The 23486-nt window shown below is 40.3% G+C and overlaps 1 protein-coding gene across 3 annotated transcripts in view; it reads left to right on the forward strand.

The window, feature by feature from the left end:
• Positions 1-23486, forward strand: part of VCAN (versican) — a 112185-nt gene that overhangs the window by 84178 nt on the left and 4521 nt on the right. For all 3 annotated transcript variants that reach the window (XM_036278811.1, XM_036278810.1, XM_036278812.1), the window contains 3 exons: positions 1911-2069; positions 3351-3433; positions 20741-20885. In XM_036278811.1, the coding sequence (XP_036134704.1) occupies positions 1911-2069; positions 3351-3433; positions 20741-20885 (387 nt within the window). The remainder of the gene's footprint in view (positions 1-1910; positions 2070-3350; positions 3434-20740; positions 20886-23486) is intronic.

Raw genomic sequence — 23486 nt, forward strand, 5'->3', positions numbered from 1 at the left:
GTAAACTAACCCCTCAGATGTGAAGGTCTGTTTCTTCCCTGCCACTTGCAAGTCAGCTCTTAGTTCTTCCTTGAGAATTCCCCAAAAGGAAAATTACTGCATCCAAGTAACCTAAATATGCTTCATTCTCATGCACTGAGTGCTGCTTTTATACCAAGTCATCTAGCTGGGTCTTGTGTCCTTTCCCAGGAGATTTGGTGGTCTCCAAACAGGGCTGTAATAAAACGCAAAGCTTCCAGTGCACATGGTCTAAACCAATTAGTCAGCTGGCGGCAACTAAACAACTGGCCAGATGGACTAAACTGGAATAAAAACTGTTCTCAGAGATAAGTTGCATCTGTCGTACACTTTCGACGTAAATCACTGAAGCCAGGGAAAAATAAATGTAATCTCTCAGGCTGCAGGCTTTTCCACAGCTGTAGAAAGAGAAGTAAATGGAGTGAGAGTCAGGGGGTAATCTGACTTTCAATGCGGCCACCAGGTCTGTACATTCTATACGTCAAACAAGCACTATTTCATGGAGTAGGGTTTTGTTTTCTTCATTGAGCAATAAAATTAGGCGAGGAATAGAGGGTCCTTAGGTAATCTGGATATTTTTCTTGGTGCTTAAAATACTATGAACTTGACAGTTTTATTAGTTTTTACATGTAACTAGTTCAATATATTTGTGAGAATTGTTTTGTGAAAATCAAAATTATGTCCATGAATTATTATTAAACACAGAGTTTAACCCCACTTGTGAGTGGGTGAGCCTGGGGGAAGATTACCGCTGAGAATGCCATGCTGTGAGCAAGGCTGTTTCCCTGTGAACACACAGACCGGCGACCCGCAAAGCGCCCGAGGCTGCTGCCGTGTATCATTTACATGTACTGGGGGAGTGTCTTCCCCCTTCCAGAATCCTGGGAATAGTCTGCTTGTTGTGAAAGGGGAAATATATTACACAACCACACACACACACACGTGCACGTACACACACATATACATATATGTACACACACATATATACACATATATGTATATATATGGCTTGGTGGAATACTGGGAATGAAGTTAAAGAACTTATTTGTTTTTCATTTTTAATAAACTTAAAATTCGGATGCATTTGCACTGGTAGTTACCTATATTCCTTCTCCTTTTGGGAAGAAGGCTTGCAGCCTTAGCTGTATCCCAGAAGCTGCCTACTGGTGAAGGTTGTTTTTCCTCTGTATAAATCGTACCTAGCCAGAGACTGGCCACCGGCTATCTGGCTGGGAAGCGGGACAGGATGCCCCCTACTTCCAGACCGCTGAAGTCCCGACGCCAGCATTAGAACCCTGTTAGCCAGAGTTCTTAGCACTTAAACGAGGCTCTTTGGGAGTTCCATTGGTAAGGAATTAGCCCCAACTGCTGCACGAGTAAATCAGCAGACACTGCAGCCGGAGGGGTTTGGCGCCTCTGTTCCAGTCTTCTTCTCTGCTAGCACTGGCTTTAGTCCAGGAAATCGCAGTCAGATACTGGCTTTCGGTCCAGAGACATACAGTAAGTTCTCACTTAATGTCCTCCATAGGTTCTGAGACTGTAAGTGAAATGACGTCTTTATCTCAGCTTAGTGGTATCAGGCCTGTGTCTGACCATAGGCTAATTGATATAAACAAGAGTTAAGTTCCTACAGCATCTCATCTTCGTTATAACAAAACAAAGTCGAACAAACGACAAGATCTTCTCTGAGCACCTGCACAGCCACCCCCTTGGCAGGAATCACGTGGGCTCCCTTCATCGTGACTTCCTTGTCCTCATGACCACATTTTATGAATCTTACTTCAGGGATGTTGCACTGCCATTGCCGTGGGTCTGCTGTTCGCACTTGGATCGGTGAGCAAGTTTAAATGATGTAGGTGAGGTTCCTAAGCCTCTGCCTTCTTTCCTCCCAGACACCGAGACGTGTGAGTACGGCTGGCACAAATTCCAAGGGCAGTGTTACAAGTACTTCGCCCATCGCCGCACATGGGATGCAGCCGAACGGGAATGCCGTCTGCAGGGCGCCCACCTCACAAGCATCCTGTCTCACGAAGAGCAAATGTTCGTGAATCGTACGTATCAAATGTACACTGGTTTCCCGAAGCTTCATTCCTTCTCCCCACCTTCTTGCCTTTCTCTTCGTCTGACTAAAAAAAGGTCGCTGTCTCAGTTGTGATGGAACTTATTACATCCCTCATCTGCGAACAACTTAAAATCTTCTCTGCTGTATGAGGCCCCCGTTTTGGGAGACACCGAGCTAAAACGAGGAAGGCATTTCTTGGTCTGCCAGCAGTAGGAGACAAAACAGCGTCCTGTAGATTGAATCCTATGAAATTGCTATCTGATCAGCTTTCGACTTATAAAAATGACTGCCTCTTGTGGTTTAATCTAATTCTTCCGATCCTTACCCTCGTGATCTCTATTTTGAATAATGCGTATGTCGTTTAATGTTAAAGAGGAAATTGCTTTCAGTTATTTTTGCCCCAGTAATTAAAATGGAATTGCTAATAGCACCCTATTCTTTTCCTTTGTGCATAATTGGTTCTTATCCAAGTTTCTAATTATTTTACACCATAGAAATTGGACTTCATATTAAGATTACGAATAGATGGAGACAATGCTTGGGAACCGTACCACCAGAGCTGTTTACTAACTCTTAAAACTACAGCAAAGAGGAAGGCAGCTTAGCTTTTATGTAGAAAATATGTAGACTTATTTTGCTCATGAAGCATTTTTTTGATGCTCAACTAAATATGTTCTCATGATGCCTGCTAGCTTTCAATAATTTGATTGTTAATTTGCGATCTGGATAGAGTTCCATTTAACTTTTTTACATGGTATGCTTGCCAGTGACTCATCTTAGGGCAAAAGCCATTATTTTTGAGGAGTTTTTGCAGAAGTGTCTGGTCTAGGTATTCACTGTTTAAACTGCTTTGAGAAGGAACATGTGGCTTCCAACACGAGGCTAGCATGGGTGAGCTCTGTCATGTTTTATTGAGTCACTGGATTTTTTGCCAATGGCATAACTTAATAAAAAAAATAAATCGAAAGTTTCTATCATGAGTAAGGATGAAGAAAACCATTCAAATGGTAATAAATGGCTAGAAAAATAATTGTCTATGTCTAATATTTTAATGTTTCACAATGTTTGCAAATTAGCTTTTTAGTTTAAAGCACATTGGGCAAAAGAACAAAAGATGGTCAGACCATGAAATATTTTTATGAGCAACTAAAAAAAATTCAGCCCGAAAAGAGGATGCCTGAATCACTCTGAGAATCATTTTTTAAATGTATTTCATCCACATATTGGAAAGGTAATAAAAACATCCATGTTATTATTTACCATCTTTTAGGTGTAGGCCATGACTACCAGTGGATAGGCCTCAATGACAAGATGTTTGAGCATGACTTCCGTTGGACTGATGGCAGTACACTGGTAAGTTGCTGATGGAAATGATGCTGACCCTAGAACCTCGGAACTCTGTGCTGGTTGCACTGTGTGGAGGACGCATTAGACTGGAGACCAGTTAAGTGACTTGCTCAGGGTCGCTCAGTGGTACAGAGGGGCATTGGAATCGTTCCATGAGAATTGATCTGGCCACCAATCCTCCAATCACTGTGGCTCTCTTTAAAAGAGGACGATATCAGATTTCCATGGAATTGGGAAACCACATAATCCAAATGGCCTCAAGTCTGCCTTTCAGATAGTTCTGTTGGCTTTGTATACCTTCAAAATGAAAAGGAAAAGGATAACTGTAGAAGAAAGGCTTTTAAAAGATACCTTTCTCTATTGCATGTTTGTACTGGAAATCTGCTATAACCCATGGCTCATCTTATCCAAGCAAAAATGCCCATTTTTTTTCATCTTAAAAAGATTGTTGAATTATTATCTTATGAATTTCTTTCCATTCAAACTCTGTTGACTGATTATATGATTTTTAGCTTCCTTTGCTTCATAAAGAAAAGAGTGATTTGGTAATACTGGCCAAAACCTTGAGTAGGCTGGAAGGTTCTTAAGTCAGGATTGGTGAGGCTGTGTTTTAGAGATCATCCAAGTGTGGTTCTAGGCCCTGGCTGGACTCCAAGAGAGTGTCATTCAACAACTGGTTCCTAGGCCTCAGTGTAACACATTACAGCAAAACTCTGGCAGCTGCGTTTTCTAAGTGTTTCCCTGGTGATTCTAAAATGCAAAGTTGGGATCCACTGGGCTAGACAGTAAGTGTAAATTAAATTCTAAATTGGATAAATAGTTATCTGATTTAGAAGAAACAAGAAGAAATATTGAAAATAGTTATTAAGCTCTTTTTTTTGGGTGTGAATTACTTAGCTCCTTAAATGTCATTCATTACCTGCCACTCATCTAGATTTAATGAACTTGGCAAAATGTCAAGTTCATCTTAGAACAAATGCCAGAGTCATCTCTGTTTCGGGAAGTTGTACTCTGTCTGTCCAGGTGCTCCCTGGTGCTCCTGTGCCATAGTCCTTGGTGCATCCGTGTCAGCCTCTGTATGAAGCACCTTGCATTTTTTAATTCCCCACAATAACCTTTAAGGGAGGGGTTAGGTGTTTTATAGGTAAAGAAGGGAAAGGTCAGTACGCTGAGATATTTGCCCAGAGTCACGATGCTATTCAGTGGTGAAGTCAGTATTTGAACTCAGGCCTGTCTCCAAAGCCACTTTTTTCTGGCTGGCATCTCTCTGACTTTAAAGAGTATCCTTAGTACATTCTGCCTTTAGCAACCCAGAAATAAAGCTTGGCTTGCCGTCTATTTGTCGTGCCTCCTTATGTTTAAATCAGCACTGTTTGTCATTCAAGTTCATGAGTAGGTTTTTTTGGCAGGATTCAGAAATAACAGGGAAAGTAAAACGTATTCCCAGTAAGGTATATGAACCACACCTTTTGGATCAATTAGTCTTGTCTTCTTCTAATTGTCCTCATAGATGGTGTATCTGCAATGTTTGCATCTGTATGTTTTCTTTTCATTGTACCTAAGGGGAATCATTTGGTCAATTAGATTAATAGTATGGCATAAGTCCTTAGATATTAATTTTAATTGAAGACAGACTTTTGTTTATAAATTTATAAGTGAATATAAAAATTAAAAGGACTTTTTTTGGTATATTACAAATAGTTAAAACTGTTTTCATAATTCTGTCAGTGTATGTTATATATTATAGGCATTTCATGTGTTTTCTCTTGTTGGATGCATACTGCTCTCCTGTGGGATAAACTGGTTTCTAGGATACCTACCAGTAGGTCTTCCTCTCACAAACTTTCCTTTATAAATAGCCCAGTGAAAAGTGCAGGTGATCGTGAGCTCCCAACCACAGTACAGAAGCCAGAATGCCAAGGACTCAGGTGGCCATTCTGGTCAGGACTTACTTGTGCCTTGCAGACCACTGCGTCGTCTATGTGTATGCCCCGGCCCGGAGCCTCGGGCAGCTGCGCCTGGCCGGGTGGAGTGTGCGTGAAGCCTGTCATTTGCTCTGTCCGTGCTGACCTGGTTGGGCCAAGTTTCTGTGCAGTCTCCCACTGGTTACACAGAATTGATATGTGTGTTTTCATTTTTACCATGTTTGCATGTTACTAGATGTTTAGTCTGGTTTCTCCATTAGCAGTTCAGCTCTTCAAAGAAGTGTTTCTCTTGCTTGCTTTTTGTTTCTCGTGGTGCCCAGGAGAAGGCCCTGTGAGTTCTGTGGGCTTGGTTAGCGAGTGGGAATATCCGCAGCCGCGCAGGATCTGTGAAGTACCTTAGGGAACTCGTCTTCCCTGTGGGGGCCAGGCAGGGGAGCGTGGCACCTCGAATCATCATTTCACTGGGCCAACGCAAGGCAACTTCACCATTCTCATCTGTGTCCATAATGTTTTAACGGGCTGGGACTATGATCATCTTCATAGTCAGACTTGTCCTAAACTGGGCAAACAAGCAAGCACTGCACTTTGTCGGAAAATATGGATCTTTCCCGGAAATTTTCCGAGGAAGATAACCTAACGTTGATAACCGTACAGTGTAAATAGGAGCCTTACTCTGAATTCATTCACATTTTTTAATTGCAAGCGAAGGGTTATGGAGAGCACGCCAAGCGAGGGCCTCGGTTTGGAGAAGGCAGCCAGCGAATTCCATAGACTAGCAAAGCCTATCGACGACGAAATGACACAAGGGACTCCCGAAAAAGTCTGACAGGCCCTTGGTTTCCTCTTCATCCACTCTGTTATAAAATAAAGTGTGGTAAGGAGTGTCCCTTCACTTTGAACATTTTGGAACCAAAAAGACCATCTGTCTCCCTCCATCCGACTGATCTCTGGCCCACTCTGCGTATCCCTGCCCCTCCGAGACAGCCTAGGTGTCTCTCCCTCGTTTGGAGTTCGTTCTCCAGCCACCGTCCCCTTAACGGGTCCCACATGTGCACAGGCCCTGGGATAAAATAGTTCTCCTTTGTTCCGCTGTTTACTCAATGTGTCTTGCTTTTGAAAATACCCCTAATAGTAAACTCTCCGTCGGAGAGAGCAGTATCTGCTTATACTTGGAGACGGTGTTAACCTGAGTGTGTGTAATTTTAAGGACGTTGTTTATGCTTTAGAGTGACTTCTCCCCTCCCCGCCCCTTCCCCGTTTTCTGTTTGAAAGATTTATTGGAGCTTGTCCTTCTTGGGAGGTAGAGCTGTATTAAAACAAAGAGAGCCTTTGATATTTTACCGTATATTATCTTTGGTCACACAGTCTAATATTCAGTTAAAACAAGTTTGTATTAGGTCTCAGTTTCAGTCATTTCTTTTCTTGAAATAATTAAGCTTTGCTTCCAATCGACTTGCAGTATTTTTATATCATATTTAATAAGATAATGCTTTACAGCTAGACTAATTCAAATGGAGTGCTTATGCTGAATGAACAGTGTCATTTGTCTCAGTTATTTAAATTGCCCATCTTCTTACAATCCGATCGATTCACTCCACGTGATTGACCTTTGCAATAGGATGTTGATACAATTAACACAGTGCCAAATTCTGGCCTTTGCTATATTTTTAAAATCTTTGGTTTGTTATTTATTTGGTGTGTTTGCCCAATACATTTCACGAAAGAGTACTCATGAATAAAACTGGCTCTAGGCCTCCCCTTGTGATTTATATTGAGGTTCTTTTCTGTTAACACATTTACATTTTCACTTTGTCACTTGGGTTTCGACTAAGCCGTTTCTACCAGCGGTTACTACTTCTATTACCAGTTATTCTTTAACTTGACTATTGATCGCTAACAGTGAAATGCCACAAGTGCTTTGTTAGAAACCTTGACAAATAACCTCAATAATGAATTACTTTACTTGTCACCCAAGTAATGTCTTCAAAGACACGAAGTTAAACCATCCAAGTTAAATACACATTAAAGCTGACAAACTTAAACAAATATTTCTTATCTGGCTTCTATACTATTATCTGACTTTTAAGTTCCAGCCTTAACTAACTGTTAAATGAATGACTAGTCTGAAGTGTTTCCCCCGGGTCTATTTTTCTGTGCCTATGACCTTCCTCTCTCCTTGCTATGAACTCTTGCTACCCCCTTCTTAAAATTCTTCAATGCCTTCCTATTGCCTTCAGTACAAATCCTAATTGTTAGCATGGCATACCAGGTCCGCCCATGACACCTGCCACTTCCTGAGCCATCCCGTCTCAAAGCCTGGAAGAAGCCAGGGCCTGTCGCTCCTGCGGGCCTGCGTACCTGCCTGCCCTCGTGCTGAGGATGTTCATGCCCTTTGCCCTGATTTCATTTAATAAGCATTCAAATACCGTGCTCAGGCAAAGGGTCTTCTTCTTCCAGGAAGACTTCCGAGCTGGGTGGGACTGAAAGCCCCTCTTTTCTGTCCCTGCAGCCCCTGTGTCTGTTCCCCCTTCACGGAGCCTGTGGGGTCCGTTTCTGACATGGGCTTCATGAGGCAGGCTTCCCTTTCATCTCTGTTTGTTCACCACCTAGCAGAATTGGTGACCAAAATAGATAAGACCTAATACATGCTTTTTGAGTGATAATCAGTGTTCATACATTTTTAACTGTTATCTCTTAAGTCTTTTGGCTGAATCTCTTTGTGGCAATTCTTGCTGATCAAAATTAAGTATTTTATTTAAAGTTTTACCACTTTGAAAAACATGAAAAAAACATGAAAACTTCACAGGTAAGATTTCAAAGATGGTGACAGGAGAAAAATGTTCCTCACAAAGAGAAATGTACAGCGAAGCACAATGCGTCTTACAAAAGTGTTCCCCCAAAGGAAAATAGGTGTCCCCACTGGAAGGACAGTTTTGTCCATGGTTGGCCTAAGAGCACATTTACAGTCAGCTTTGGGAAGGAAATATGGAAAGCAACCCCCCCCCCCCCCGCTGCCCTGCAGGTCTGAGTTATGTCAGAGCAGATTTCACGGGGCTTCAGGGAACCAACGATTATTCAAAACTTTGAAGGAGGGTTCTTTTCAAGATAGGTGCGTATTCTACCAATATATTCTTAAAAATTTTTTTTTCTTTATTGACTTTTAGAGGGAGAGGAAGGGGGAGAGAAACAGAAACATCAATGAGAGAGAACATAGACTGGCCGCCTCCCACACGCCCCCCAAGGGGAACTGGGCCCACAACCCGGGCATGTATTCTTTTAAGAAAAAATGCCTCTAAAGAGCCCTATTATCCAAATCCAAAATGTAGTAAAGCCAGCAAAAGGAAATCTTAGTCCTGAATGTTCTCAGCGTATTTTATGTTTTAGAGATTGTTTGGCCGCGGATGATGAATGGTCGCCTAAGGTTGGACAGAGCTTCGTTTATTCATACACTGTGACCGTTCTTTCGAGCACAGAGGGAGCCAGACATCAGGACCCGCTGTGGAAGCATTTCTATTTCTCCATCTATATACCTTCTAGCAACACTCATTTTTACAACCTTCTTGGCAACTATAGACTCTAGTGAGTCCGTGGACAGCACAATAGGGGAGATATTGGAAACAGGTGCCTCAATCACACTACTTACCTGCTTCCCCAGCCAGGGGTTCAAAATCCACCCATGGACCAGAGATTTAAAGCTGTACCCACCCCGCTCCCTCTTCTCACTCCCAGGAATAAGACTCTCAGGAGTGGATTCCCAGTGGTCCGTGCTGTTCCCTTTTCCTCCCTTCCTGGGTTCCCCAGCACCTTCAAAGCCAGCCCCTCCCCTGGAAGCCAGGTCTCCGTGGGTCCCACACAGCTACTTCAAAGGGAAATGTCACCTTGCCTAGCACTGTCCAGAGACTGAGGATTACGGGGAACTGACAGGCCAGTTCCCCGTTTCAAATGCTGAGGAGCTTTTGGCAAGTTGGGTTGGTTTGGTAAAAAAACACAACAAACCCTGGATCTATTCCTATACATTTAATAAACACTCTCGACATCTCTTGCACAGTTTTCCCTCAGTCATCTTACTCTGTTAGCACTTAGGCCTGACCCCTGCTTGGCTGCTGGCGTGTGGGCGTCCTGGGAAGTAGCCCTGCTCCCCCTCATCGCTCTGCAGCTCTGGGCAGACCTGTCCTCTGCACGTGTCTGCACCTAGTCAGCAAGTTTTGGAACAAGTGCTCAGTCACAGATCGACAAATGTCCCATTTTCTAGCTCCAGCCAACTCATCTTGCCCCTTGATACTCAGAATATAGATTACAACATGCTCATTGATAGCCTTTGTTACTTAAAAAAAATAAAAAAAATCCTCCTTGCAAATATTTCTAAAACATAACTGATTTTTTCCCTCCATTTTAATAAGCATGGTCCAACATGGGCGGGCTGGCACACCTAGAATTTGGGACACCCACTCACCCTCCTGGTTAGAGCTGATGTGTGAGAATAGCCAGACTGGTCGTGGATTTGACTTTAAGTCCAGAGTGCCTTTTCTTCTTTCATAAATAAACACATCAGTCTGTCAAGCAAAGTAGTGTGAGGAAAACCAGCTTTGAAAAAGGTAGACATGATAAAGAAAGAGTCCTTAACCCAGGAAGAGACACTTAAAAGGGGCAGAGGACTAACAAATCGCAGACCAAAAGCCGTGATTCTTTTCCAACAGGAACGAATCGTTATTACCCTTTGTAAACAGAACGGCTTGGTCTCCTCCCTCGCCCAGATGTCCTGGACACCGAAAAGAGAATCAGGAGCATTAACTAGTTCCTGGTGTTTCCTACGCGCGTGTGTGGGTTTCTGCTTGTTTGATTACACACGATTGAGCAAAAAAATGGTGCAAAACAAAAGCCTCAAACCAAAAACTTAAGTTTTTCTCTTTCTACCTGAAAATCTTAGAAGACTTTCTGTAAAGTATGTGCAGATGGATGTGTGTCAGCTGTGGTGTGGTTTTAGCTTCGAATGCCACTTCTCTGTGAACAAGTCACACTGCATATCGACGTTAATTTAATTATGCTAAATCGCACAGGCTTCATTATATTAACCTAAAAGCCAAGGAAAACATATGCTGTTTCCTCAGCCTTTAACACATTCCTCATTAGTAGAACTCTCAGTTTCTTTTCTGCCAAAGACCACCGAGTTCTTAAAGACAATTTTTGCTTGTGTTGCCGTTCGGTTTGATTTGAAACCAAGCCCGGGTTCCTCTGGTTCTACCTGGGGAATCTGGGGGCTCATACGGGAGAGTTCCGGAACCCTCATCTCCACCTTGCTGCTGGAGTGCGGAGAGCTAGCGATGGGCCAAACAGCTGGAGGGGCAGTATTCCCATCAGTGGGAAACCATTTCACAATTGAGAAGATTATCTCCCCCAAAATTATGAATGCAGTCTAGTTTCTTCTCACGGATGCTCTTCTAGCATGCTCTGTGAAACACTAAAATCACATACAGACATTTAAATTTCATGGCTACTAAGGTTACAGCAAGGAATGGCCATCAAAAAGGAAAGACAAAAAAACCGAGTGGTTTTGTCAGTTTCACATTGCATCTGGGTCCTCAGCACTTCCTGACCGAAGACCTGTGCAGACAAGCAAGGGGTGGAGGAGCCCACTGGCACCCATTCGCAGTGGGGATCGAATGCAGTGGCTCCCAGGGGCTCTGCCTGGGGCCCTGTCTCCAGTGGTCTCGCTGGAGTAGGAACTCACATCCTTTGGAAAACGCTGTTGATAATCACAGCCTTTGTAGGGCCATGAGCTCACGCTATTACACAAGATTAGTGCTGGACTCAAGAGCTGGCGGATTGTCTCTCCTGCACAGATTTGCCAGCAAGGAAAATAATGGGCACGTTGCCACTGTAACCACCATCAGGAGACCCCGAGTTAGTTTTTCTTCCCTTCAGCAGATCCGTGTTTGTAGGACCCGACCCCAGGCTGCCAACCTAGGGAACCGACACCAAAACAAATGTCTCTTTCTCCTTTAAAACAAAGCTGCTCTTTTCCTTTCGTTGTTCAACTAAAAGACAACAGCAAAACCATAGCCTCGCTTAAAACATAAATAAATAGGGACCCAGAACACAGTAACCTTAAGCGAGTACAAGGATCAGAAGAGGGTCTATCTGTACCTTGCACGGAGGTCACTTGCCCCAAACAAGTTAAATAAAACAAAGTTAAATGTACCCTCCACAGACTGCAAACAAACGCCTATTGTGTCCCACAGCCATCGAGGGGGAAAAGGGCATTTTAAAGTGCCCAAATGTTTTGATTTCTGTAATAAGTACTCCTTCTAGCTTTCTTTCAGATAAACATTTGACCTGTGTTCTGAAAGGCTGGGGGTAACCCCGTGTGGTTATTCTGAGTTCTCTATTTAGGGAAAAGGTGGCCTCTTATCGGCGTGTGTTTCAAACAGGTAAGCCGTCCTCTTGGCAAAGTGTTTTCTATTTGGAGTTTGCTTTTATTCTTAGGTGGTTATCTGCTTGCCCTTGGCAGGGGCTGCATGGGGATGTCATTGGTAGCGGGGGCAGCACCGGCGATAAGAGGAGTTTGCACACAGAGGAGTCAGCTTTTAGTCCAGGCGTCATGTTTTCACAGCTACTCTAGATCAGTTTGTACCTGAAGCCGAACTCAGTGTGTATCACCCTGCCCACAGTCATTCGTGTACATAGGTGTTTATGGTCTGCCCTGCTGTAAGGGTTTTATTCAGGTGGATATTTTAGATTTGGCTTTGCTTCTGATAACATTTCACCATTGATGTAAACCGTGTGATCATTTAAAAAGCAAAGTGGAGAAAAAGAGGCTGTTGTAGATGAACGTTTTAGTCAAATAGAAAATTCCGATTTTGGCTACAATGGTCTGGAACAGAAAAGAATGCCATCAGGTTGGCAGATCCGGTCTGGCTGCGGTCCATCTTCCAGGGCGGGGTGTGCTCTCCATGCTTTCCCTCACAAAACCGAGGACATGCCACAGATAATCCTTTAATCTTTTTTTGCCACATGGAGTAAATAAACATGATTTCTGGGGGTGTGTTTCTAAATGCAGTTTTGTTAACTGCGTTTGTGATTCATAATAGAATAATGGGTGGCTATCTCCACCTAGTGGCCATGTTGTGTTTTGCATTTCAAAATTTCTCTTTCCCAGACCGCCACCTAAATCTGTACAGGAGTAATATCGTCTGGGAATTAAGTTCCTGTCGTTTGAGTTGAAAATCCTAGCATGAATTGCTTGCTATTGTGAACTGGAAACTTACATGTGAAAAATATGATTTTTCAAATGCAGCGTGAAGCTGACACATGGAGTCACGTGCTTAGTAAAATCTTAGCAACTGAGGCAAATATTAGGACCAGTCTTTCGGTATCTTTACTTTATACGAAATAACAAACCCAGCAGAAAGTTTTCCTTGGCTAGTTCCCTTGGTATGTGAACCTAGAGGACTTTCTGGGTTTTCTTATGAAAATGTTTTACAATGATTTGAATTAGCAGTGTTTGAGGGGAGGCAGGGTAGGTGGAAACGGTGACTGGACTGTTCATGGGAAAAAACAAAACAAAAAACACCCAAATTAGAACTTGAAGCTTCAGTAAATCCCCCCCAAAATTACAATAATATATTATGTCATAGAATAGCTTCCCTGAACAAATGTCAGAAATGGTTTATTCAATGGAATGTGTGTGATTATTATTCAAATGTGCTTGGTAACATTCATAATAGTTCTAAAAAAAAAAGTAGAACTTTTAATTGGCCTTTCAAGGTAATCTAAATTACAGTGAATTTTCGAGAATGAAAGGTGACTCCAGCTCACCTGAAAAACTGTATCTAAATATAGTTAGGATTGGTAGGTGATACTTAGGTAGATGAACCTTACAGCTTCAAGTTTGCAGTTTCAGTTATGCATTAGAGACATGTATAGTCTATATTATACATGTTATATATTAAGACCTTGAAGAGGTACAGTACAAAATAATTTGTACCTTTTACTGAGACTGTAACCCCATGGCTGTCTAGTCTATCAAGTCTGCCTAATACACAGCTTAGTTTTCCCTTCTCAAGGGCTCTGTTGCAATCTACTCTGCTAATCCTTTGACCATTTACATATTCTCTATTGTATATATTGTGGGAACATATCTGCTACACAGGTGTGTGTGAATAGCGGGATTCCCAAAGACCTCAGATATATTCTTCCCTACTGCCAACAAGTACTGTGTAAATTGTAGGGTGTATATGAGTGTGTGTGTGTGTGTGTTTGTGATGGTGGTAAATCTTAAATTTATGACTCACAAAAAGGTGACCTTTAATTTAATCTAGTATCTGTGAGATTTCTTTTTTCTTTTCAGTAGAGAGGAAAAGAAACCAAGATATTCTAAACAAAATATCCAACTCTTTAGAAGAACTAGATAGTGCCCATTGATTATTCTTTGTAGTTATTTGATCATACTAAGAAATCATAAAACTGCAGTGAAAAAGAAATGGATCAAATATTATGAAGAGGGCCAGTTATTAAGTTTGGGTAGTAAAAAGGTGCTTTGAAAACTTAGTTTTAAGATGCTGATTAAAGGAACTTAAAAATAAGACTAAATTTCTGGAAATTATTGTTCTAGTAGAGGTTAAAGCATGACCTTGTATCTTCAAGGTTTTGATTTTTTGAATTGACAGTCTCTTTCAAAGACTTAAAAAAAAAATCTTGATGTGGAAAAACAAACACTGTTTTGGAATTTTGCGTGGAGGGATAGAGTAAGCCAGGCTATGCTTCAAGAACCTTCTTTGCTTCAGCCTTTCATTTTCACCACCCAGATGTTTTTCTCTGAATCAGTTTGCTTATATCTGTCTCACCTAAAGGAGCAGCTGGGATGTGACTGTCACAGCAGTAACTGACGAATACTGGTTAGACTTGTTTCCTTCAACTGAAAACAGAGCTCAAAGCTGAACCGAAGCAAATTCCTTCTTTTAAAGCAAAGCAAAGAAAAGCTCCTGGTTTATTTCTAAATCTCGTATGTTTCTGAAACAATGCTTTCTTAACCTTATTAAAAGAGGCTGTTATCTATCTCTGCATAAGGAAAAGGTCAGTTAGTTACCTTACATTTTTATCAGCAGTTTGTTTTATTGATGCTTGTAATGCTAGTTATCAGCTAAGAGTTTAGGGCCATTGGTCATGGCCTTGTGATGTGTAATTTATTTATATTTTTATATTTATTTATTTATTTATTTATTTATCCCCTCGATGCCCTCTTCCACCTCCGCCCCCCTCACTTCCCCTCCCCCTCCCCCCAATCACCGCCCGTCGTCCGTGTGGATGTCTGATATGTCTGGATGACAGCCGGGACTCCTAGACACTATGTAATTAGAGAGTCACCTTGGAAAGATGTAAACCCTGTCTGACTTTAGAAGATTGCCGATCATTCTCAACATCAGAGACGCCCCCCACCCTTGCACACACTTTTCCTCTAGCATGTTTACTACATCAAGTTGGAGCCTCGGGGAGAGCTAGCCAGCCGTTCTGCTGAAGAAAACGGAGTAAATGCCCTGTTAGATCAGGGCCGCTGAGGCCGCCCGGGAGCACGGATGGCCGGCAGGGCCCCTGGCCGCAGCTCCACTCTGTTAGTGTTAGGCAGAAACAAAGTTTGACAATAAAATATGGATTATTTGGAGTAACCTAAGCATTTATAAAGTTTAGCAGATTTTGATGAATAACTGCAGTCTACTCTGAGGTTTTCTTTTCAATATCAGGTTTGGTTCCAATGGGTTCTCTGGTTTGTGGAGACAATTTTCATGGGAGAAAACTGTTTTTAGCTGTTGGATTTTGGCTGGGGTTTTTTGAATAATTTTATGCTTTTGGCAGCTGAATTACTTGAATCCATTTGGGGGGGAAAAGAAAGAGAAAACAATAACTAAAAAGTTATTAAATCCGATCTAATTGAAATGGTTCTCTTTTGCCACTTTTTTTACAGGAAGAAAGTGGTAGTCCTGTAATTGAAACTCCAAAAAAAAAAATAGTAACTTTATCACATAATGTACAGTATAAAGCAACTTCATACCTCTTAATAAAATGCAGGTTTGCTATAGAACACGTAGAAAATATTCAGTCTTAGCTAGCTTTTCCCTACAGCCACTCATTGAGTTTTATGCCATAATTTCCTTTGCCATCAGAAGAAAATGGAAATATAAAGTCATTTAGGCTTCACTTTTCTGGTGAAGTATTTACCTCATCCCGGTGTCTGGGAGAGGCAACAAGAGTTCGGGGTTCGAGGTAGGGCGCGCGAGTCTCCAAGGCACAGACAAACATACAGAAAGTCTGATCAGCATTTTTTTTTTCAACGAAGTTGAAGTAAATCCTCCCCAAGTCATGCTAGCTTTTTGGAATAATTCTTAGTTTGCCCATCCAGCCCTAGAAGAGAGCTGATGCAGGGTAGATCACCCAGGATGTATGCTTATAATTCCAAATGAAGAGGCAAAAAATCCATTTGGGAGTGGTGAATTTTTCTCTGCTCATTCCAAGAATCTTTATTTCTGTGTGCATGAAACCCAGTGTATGTAAAAGAGGCTCTATTACACTCTTCTAACTCAGAATTGCTTTCCCGAGGAGAGATCACTTCCTCACATTTAACTGTAGTGAAAAAAAAAAACAACAAAAAAACATTATTAAACCCAAAGTCAAAGATTTATTTTTTTATACTCTTTCTCCCTGCAAGTGATGTTAAATAAGGCTGTAAAGCATTTATGAGGAAACAAAGAAAGTTGTTCAGAAAACTGGAGTTTCCTCTGCTAACTCAGTTTGGCAATAACATGGAGCAGAATCAAAGCATCCCAGCCAAAGTAAATCCGCACAATGGAGCTATCAGATATGAGGTCATAGTGTGACATGCTTGTGGGTATCAGACATTCTTGTAAAAACCGCAGACCTAAAATTTGGTCCTGCACCATTAAGCCACAGCTCTGCCAAGCAACAACACGGAACACACGTTTTAAATCACTGTTGCAAAGCCAAATGTAATTCCCACCAAAAACAATTAAATCTTTTACCAGAGGTCTGAGTCTGGGCAGCCTGCACCCTGAGAACCGCTTCAGTGACATGGACTCTGAATCTCATTTCAGTGTGAAAATGAGATGATTATTGTTCAGATCAGGAGGAAATGTCAGCTGCGAAATACAGGCCGGTCAAATGACTGTAATTTGTTGAGGTTAGTTTTAAAAAGGGTTAGCTGCAAAATCTGTAAGTCCTTTCTGATGGCTGCATAGATCCTCTTACAATGTTCATTTTTAATGATTAGAAAAATAATTCATGCTCACGCTAGGGAAATTGGAAAATATGTAAGAATACACAGAATAAAATACAATTTCAGTCTCAGATCACTCAGAGAGAAATTTTATGACATCTGACTGCCTTTTCTTTTGGTCTTTCACACACACACACACACACACACACACACACACACACACACACACAGAGCGGCATCTGAGAGTGTGTGTAAAATTTGGATCATTGTATGTTTTTAGTGGTTTGCTTTTTCATTCTAACTTACACTTTAGTATGCCCCATCCCCTTATATATTATTTAATGGTTATACAATATTCTATTTGTCTGGTTATAGCATGATTTATTGAATATATGTTCACTCTAGAGCAGTGGTTCTCAACCTTCCTAATGCCACGACCCTTTAATACAGTTCCTCATGTTGTGGTGACCCCCAACCATGAAATTATTTTTGTCGCTACTTCGAAACTGTAATTTTGCTACTGTTCTGAATCACCATTGGAAATATGTGTTTTCCAATGGTCTTAGACGACCCCTGTGAAAGGGTCGTTCGACCCTCAAAGGGATCGCAACCCACAGGTTGAGAACCACTGCTCTACAGGTTGTTTTCCATTTATTGCTAGTATAAATAGTATTTTAGATAAAACATGGTTTGCATCTGTAATTGCTTTTTAGAAGTGGAATAATGGGGTCCCAGGGTCACTCTTTGAGGCTCTTGATATATACCGCCAGCTGTTTCCCAGTTGCTCACTTCCACCGGCCGCGTCTGATTGCCTGTCTCACCTCATTTGTTAACAGCGAGCAACGTCTTTGATTAGGGGTCGGTGTGGATAAGGGAGAACAACAAACTCTGTGGTCCACTATTTCTAAAGGTCAGATTCTTTTTTTTATCCTTACCCGAGGACATTTTTCCATTTTTTGTTCAGATGGAGTGGGAGGGAGAGAGAAAGAGAGAAACATTGATGTGAAAGAGACACATTGAGTGGTTGCCACCCGCACGACCAACCAGGGCCGGGGACAAACTGCAACCGAGGTACGCGCCCTTAGCGGGAACCAAACCCGGGTCTCTCTGAACCGCAGGCCGATGCTCTAACCACTGAGCCAAACCGGCCTGGGCTAAATGTCAAATTATTTCTTAAACAACACCAGTAAGTGCCCAGCATAGTCCCTGGCACTGAGGACATAGTATTAAACAACATGACCCAAATTCCTGTCCTCGATGAGCTTACATCCTACTAGGGAGAAAAAATAAAATAAATAGGTAAATCATATGGGATGGTAGATGATATGTGTTGTGAAGAAAAATAAAGCAAGGAAGGGAGATGGCGTGTGGGTAGGGCAGAGGAAGGGGGAGCATTGCACTGTTCGCGGATACTATTGGGATGATGGAAATTGTCTTCCTCTGAGGACATTTTCCGGTTTCTTGTAAGAGGTTTGTTAAAAAGTCGGCCAGAAAACAGTGAGCTCCAAAATCCAAATTAAATATTTGAGGAACTCTGGAATCTTTGATCATAAAAGGTATTAAAAGTAGATTTTTGTTATTTTTTTAAGAAATCTATATATTTTTGTTTATTATTTTTATCATACCTTAATTCATTGTTAGCCATTGTTTTTTCTTTTTTTGTGTGGTATGTGCCCCTAGTGGGAACCGAACGCAGGACTCTCTGGTCCGCAGGCCGACGCTCAACGGCTGAGCCAAATTGTCCAGGGCCATTTGTTAGCCATTGTTAAAGACAAGTTGCTTGTATGTCAGCAACAGACTGTATGCGACTTTTGTGTCTGTGCTTTGTTGATCTATTTCCTTGTCTATTATTTATTAAAGGAGAGTGGGGGTTGCTTGGTGGGTGGAGGGTGAAAGATAACAAGGGAAGGGAAGTCAGCAAAGAAAAGGAAAATGGAAGGAATAATTAGAAACCCATTTCAGAGCAAAGGTCAGTTCCTGGTCCAAGGGAGACCTGCCAGTCAGAGACTACGTTGGTGAGTGTGGCCTTAGCTTCCTACCCAGGGCCATGTGAGCGGAACTCAGGCTAGGATGTAGTCTACTGGAGTTGGCTATAAATCCATCTAGTTTCTGGGTTTGATTTTCCACTGGAGAAATAAAAACAAACTTCATTCTGTGTTTTGGCTAAATCAGAAATTTAAAAAAAATTTATTAAGCTTCCCTTGGTTCTGTGCAATTTTATCACTCTTTTAAGACTCCTTAAAAACAAAACAAAAAACAAATAAAGCTGAGATCTCTAATCACCTATCTTAATTTTTTTCATGATTTAGGAGAACTGTAAACCAAAGGGAAGCAAAGGAAAAGTAGACCACTTAATCCTCGGGTTTTCAAAATTTAGTCTCCTTATACTGACTTTATCAAAGATTTAGCTTTTTACCGTATTTGAAAATTTTAAAAACCACATTTTTCTTCTAAGAAGAAAGAAAAGTTATAGACATTCTCTAGTATGTTTATTGTACATTTTAAAAAGATGTGATCATAGCCAGGTGCTATTGGCAATAAGCAGTAGGATCATTGTTTTGCATACTCTGACGCCAGAATAATTGCCATAATTCTTAGATACAGTTCTTTCTTTTCTGACTTTACCTTTCTCAAATAAAATCTCTTAACTCATTGTTTCAAATCACAGACTTATTTTAAATTTCATTCAAGGAAAGACTGATAGATGTGTAGGCCCAGAAAAGATAGCATTGTCAGCCATGGCTACATAACTCTGAATCTGTGTTTCTACCACATGAAGAAAGTTTGTTGACACCATCTTGTCAGCATTAGATCTGATGTAAAACCACAGTAGGCAAAGCGTCGTGGGAAAGCGATAATCAAGTTGAGCAAGAAAGATACTGAACAAACAAAATTGTCCCATTCCACGTTAGCTAGGTCTCGAGACCCAAGACTAGGAAAGTGAACTCTTACTTATAATCCAATGTTATTTTCATCTCATCAAGATTTGCTATTTTTTTAATACGGATAGGGGCTGTGTTTTTCATATAGTTATTGGTTGATATTGAGGCAGTATTTTAAAGTAACAAAAAATTGAACATAAATCAAAGACTTCTGGGTCCTTAATCTCTGTAAGGTTGAAATTGCTCCCAATCCTGTCAGATTGTTGCAAGAGATCACGCAGAACAACTATCTAGAAGAGGGCTCCGTAAACTGTAGGCGCTAAACTAGTGGCATGTATTACGATGATGGAAGGCACAAGATATTTCTAGTTTTATATCATTGCTCAGAAAGGGGAATCAATGGATACCATCTAAAGATAGAGATATAAAGGTAACAACCAGTAGAAAAACATTAAATCAATAAAATCCTTTACAATTATCTGAGCATGCATTATGCAAAAATAACCCAAACATATTTATAGTAAGATATATTTTTAAAAGCTCATCTTTTATATCAGCATATATAAATAAGATTAATGTTCCTATTAAGAGAAAAACAACTTCCAGATTAGATCATAAAGCAAAACTCAACTGTATGGTACACATAAGATCACATCTAAAACAGAATAACTCAGAAAGGTTGAATATAAAACGATGTCTACAGGTATAGCAGGGAAGTACATAAAATACATATAGAAAATATCTCAATTTTTTTAACCAAATAAATGAATTTGGATTTTTTAAAAATCACTTTAAATAAGACAAAGAAAGGTATTTTGTAATGATAATAGAGAAAAGAAGATACACATTTTACTGTACTATAAACACAGCTATATAAATTCTATGTGCACATGAAGGATGGAGGAAGACAATGGATCAGAGTGAAGAGATTATAGATAATTTTATTTGTTCCACTTTCATTAATGCTGTTATAATTAGTAATACTAATTATAACATAATTTGTTAAATTGAACACTGATTATATATTTAGAAATGTAGAATAAAATTCCTCAACTATATCTCATTGCCAAAGAAAAAATACCTATTTGTTGAAGACTTTGAGATACGTATGCTTTCCATTGAGAGTCCAAAAGTCTTTTGCCTTATCACCAAAATCATTTTAGCTAGATGGTTAATCAGACACTTAGTCCATTCTAATTCGACTGTGATTTAATGCCACTGTCACCCTTACAATAGGCTGCTCTTTGACCATCGAGTAGTCATCTTCTCTCTCCATTTACAGCAATATGAGAACTGGAGGCCCAACCAACCCGACAGCTTCTTTTCTTCTGGAGAAGACTGCGTCGTCATCATTTGGCACGAGAACGGCCAGTGGAATGATGTTCCCTGCAATTACCATCTCACCTACACTTGCAAGAAAGGAACAGGTAATAATTACCCCGCTAATAATCTCTACTTAATCTGCATTTCTATTATCAAGGAAACTCAGGAAGACTAAGCTTCATTCTTTAAGACACAAACTGGATGTGTCATGTACATCAGCTCTCGTGGCTCCGGAATATTTTACTCTTGCAACACAACTGAAAAGTTTGTTTGCAGTAATGTTTTCACCCTAGATTTCAGGTGCTTAAGATAACAATGTAGTATTTATGTAGAAAAACCACCTCCAAGTATCTTCAAAAAACAACAATAGCCAGTCCAAGTGCTAAAGACCTGTTTAATTTGATGAGGAAAGCATTAAAAATATTGATTGTCAACATTTCAAAGTTCGGATATGTGATAAAATAATCTGGATTTTTACTTAAAGAAAAGAAAAAAAAGAACAAGTGGTACCATTTGACCCTGTACAAATTTGTCCATGGTGTGAAGCACTGGAGTTGAAAACCACTGCTCTGCTGAGCGGGGACCGTGGTCTGCAGCTCCTTGCATGCCTGTTTAGTCCGTCTGTTCTCAACTGCCTGGTCTCTGCAGGCTTGGAGTTTTTAAATCATTTTCTTAGAAGCGTATTGCATGCTTATAAACCATGGAACAGTTGAATGCCTTCAAGATGTAATCAAATCAAAGCAGTCGTAATATACGTTCCATAATAAGGAGAATTGCTTGGTTGACATTAAACAGGTAAAATTAAGAACGCTGATTTTTAAAAAAATTTGTTGTGTTTATCATCGACCAGAATGTTTGGATTGCTAAGGCGTACTGTATAGACTTCTTCCTTAAACAAGTAGGAACTCCATAAACATTTTTAAACTGTTTGCAAAATGGTGTTAAAGCATGAATATTTAGTCTCTAGATCTAGACTTTTACCCATCTCACGTGAGAGTTCAAAGCACAAATGCACAATATAAAATCCATTTGATTTGTTTTTTAATATAAAAATAATAGGCAGGAGCGGGGAGAAGGCTGGTCAATGGAGGAAAAGAGGGACATCTGTAATACCTTCAACAATAAAGATAAATAAAAATGAATAAATAATGATAAAATTAAAAATTCACACTCTAAATATTTTAGGAAGCACCAGTAATGATTAAGAAATGCTATTAGAAAATGCTATTAGAATAAAGAGAACACTAAAGTACACAAAGTTTAGATAAACTCAATTGTTATCTGTGACTTTGCTATTCTCTGATCTAAAGTAGGATTTATGTGAATGTCCTTCCTACATGAGCTGCTTTCCTGACCATGTGCATCCATGACTTCAGCACTTCTGGAGTGGGGCTTGTGAAAACGCAAGCCAGGTGTCTGTTTTCCCTGTTTCTACTGAAAGGAGTCTCCCATGGACTGTTTGTCTTGATCAAAATGTCATGTTTGCATTCTCACCTCTCCAAATGGTCCTTGGAGTCATGCTTTTCATTTTCTGATCCAAACATTCTTATATTTCTTATATTAATTTTTCCTGTAGCAGGGTTTCTCAGCAGCAACACCGCTGACATTGGGGCCCGCTCATTCTTAGTTGTGAGGGGCTGCCCTGGGCGTTGCAATGTGTGCGTCATGTCTGCCTCCTAGCACTGAAGGCCGCTAGCATTCTCCTCCACTCCACGTCCCTCTCCTCTGCTTTCTGACCACTAAGCATGTCTCTAGAAATTGCCAACTGTCCCTGTGGAGGGAGAGGAAGAAAAGTACCCTAGGTTGGGAACCACTGCCCTATAGCTCAAAAGGATTCGCAAAACCAGCATCACAATTTACATTTCCCAGTGGGGAAAAAGATTCATAAAGTGGTGGCTCTACCCCATTACAGGAAAACAAAACAAAACGATCTTTATATTCAATCTCCCTATGGTCTGATTTTTATTTATGTGAATTTAATTCTTTGTTAATCAGTACTCTGGAGAATTATATGAATTTTATCAATGTCTATAGATTTTTATAAAAGATGCTCATTTCTTCTTTCAGATAATTTAGGCATCTTAAAACATACAGACCTAAATAGTTCTACTTCTAATTAAGTACCTGTAAAGAAGGATTATATATATGTATAAATGTGTATATATATATTTATATATTTTTATAGACATGCATATATTATATGTATATATTTAAAAGAATAACTCAGTGAATACTATCCACAGTTCTATGAAACATCCTTCCAGTAACTTCCTTCCAGTCCCATCGGTTTACTTCCCAATTCCAACCATAGATAATGACTTAGTCCCTTACTTTTCTCTTTACTATTATCACATATGTTTGTGTTTGTAAACAATACATTATTTAGTTTTGCACATTTTAAAACTTTATATAAGTGGAATCATACTGTATGTATTTTGTGCCTTGCTTTTTCTGTTCAGCATTATGTTTGTGAGATTTATCCATGTTGATGCATGTAGCTATATTTCTTCAGTTTTGCTGCTGTTTGGTATCTCATTGTATGACTAAATAACATTTTATTTATCAAGTCTCTGGCCAGTGGACATTTGGGTTACATTAAGTGTTTTTGCTATTGTAAACAATGTTTCTGTGGACAATCTTGATCTTGTTCCTGGTAGACATTTGTGAGTTTTCATAAGGTATTTTTCCAGGACTGAAATGCTGAG

The sequence above is a fragment of the Molossus molossus genome, unplaced genomic scaffold (genome assembly GCF_014108415.1).
Source record: "Molossus molossus isolate mMolMol1 unplaced genomic scaffold, mMolMol1.p scaffold_m16_p_3, whole genome shotgun sequence".
Classification (NCBI taxonomy): domain Eukaryota; kingdom Metazoa; phylum Chordata; class Mammalia; order Chiroptera; family Molossidae; genus Molossus; species Molossus molossus.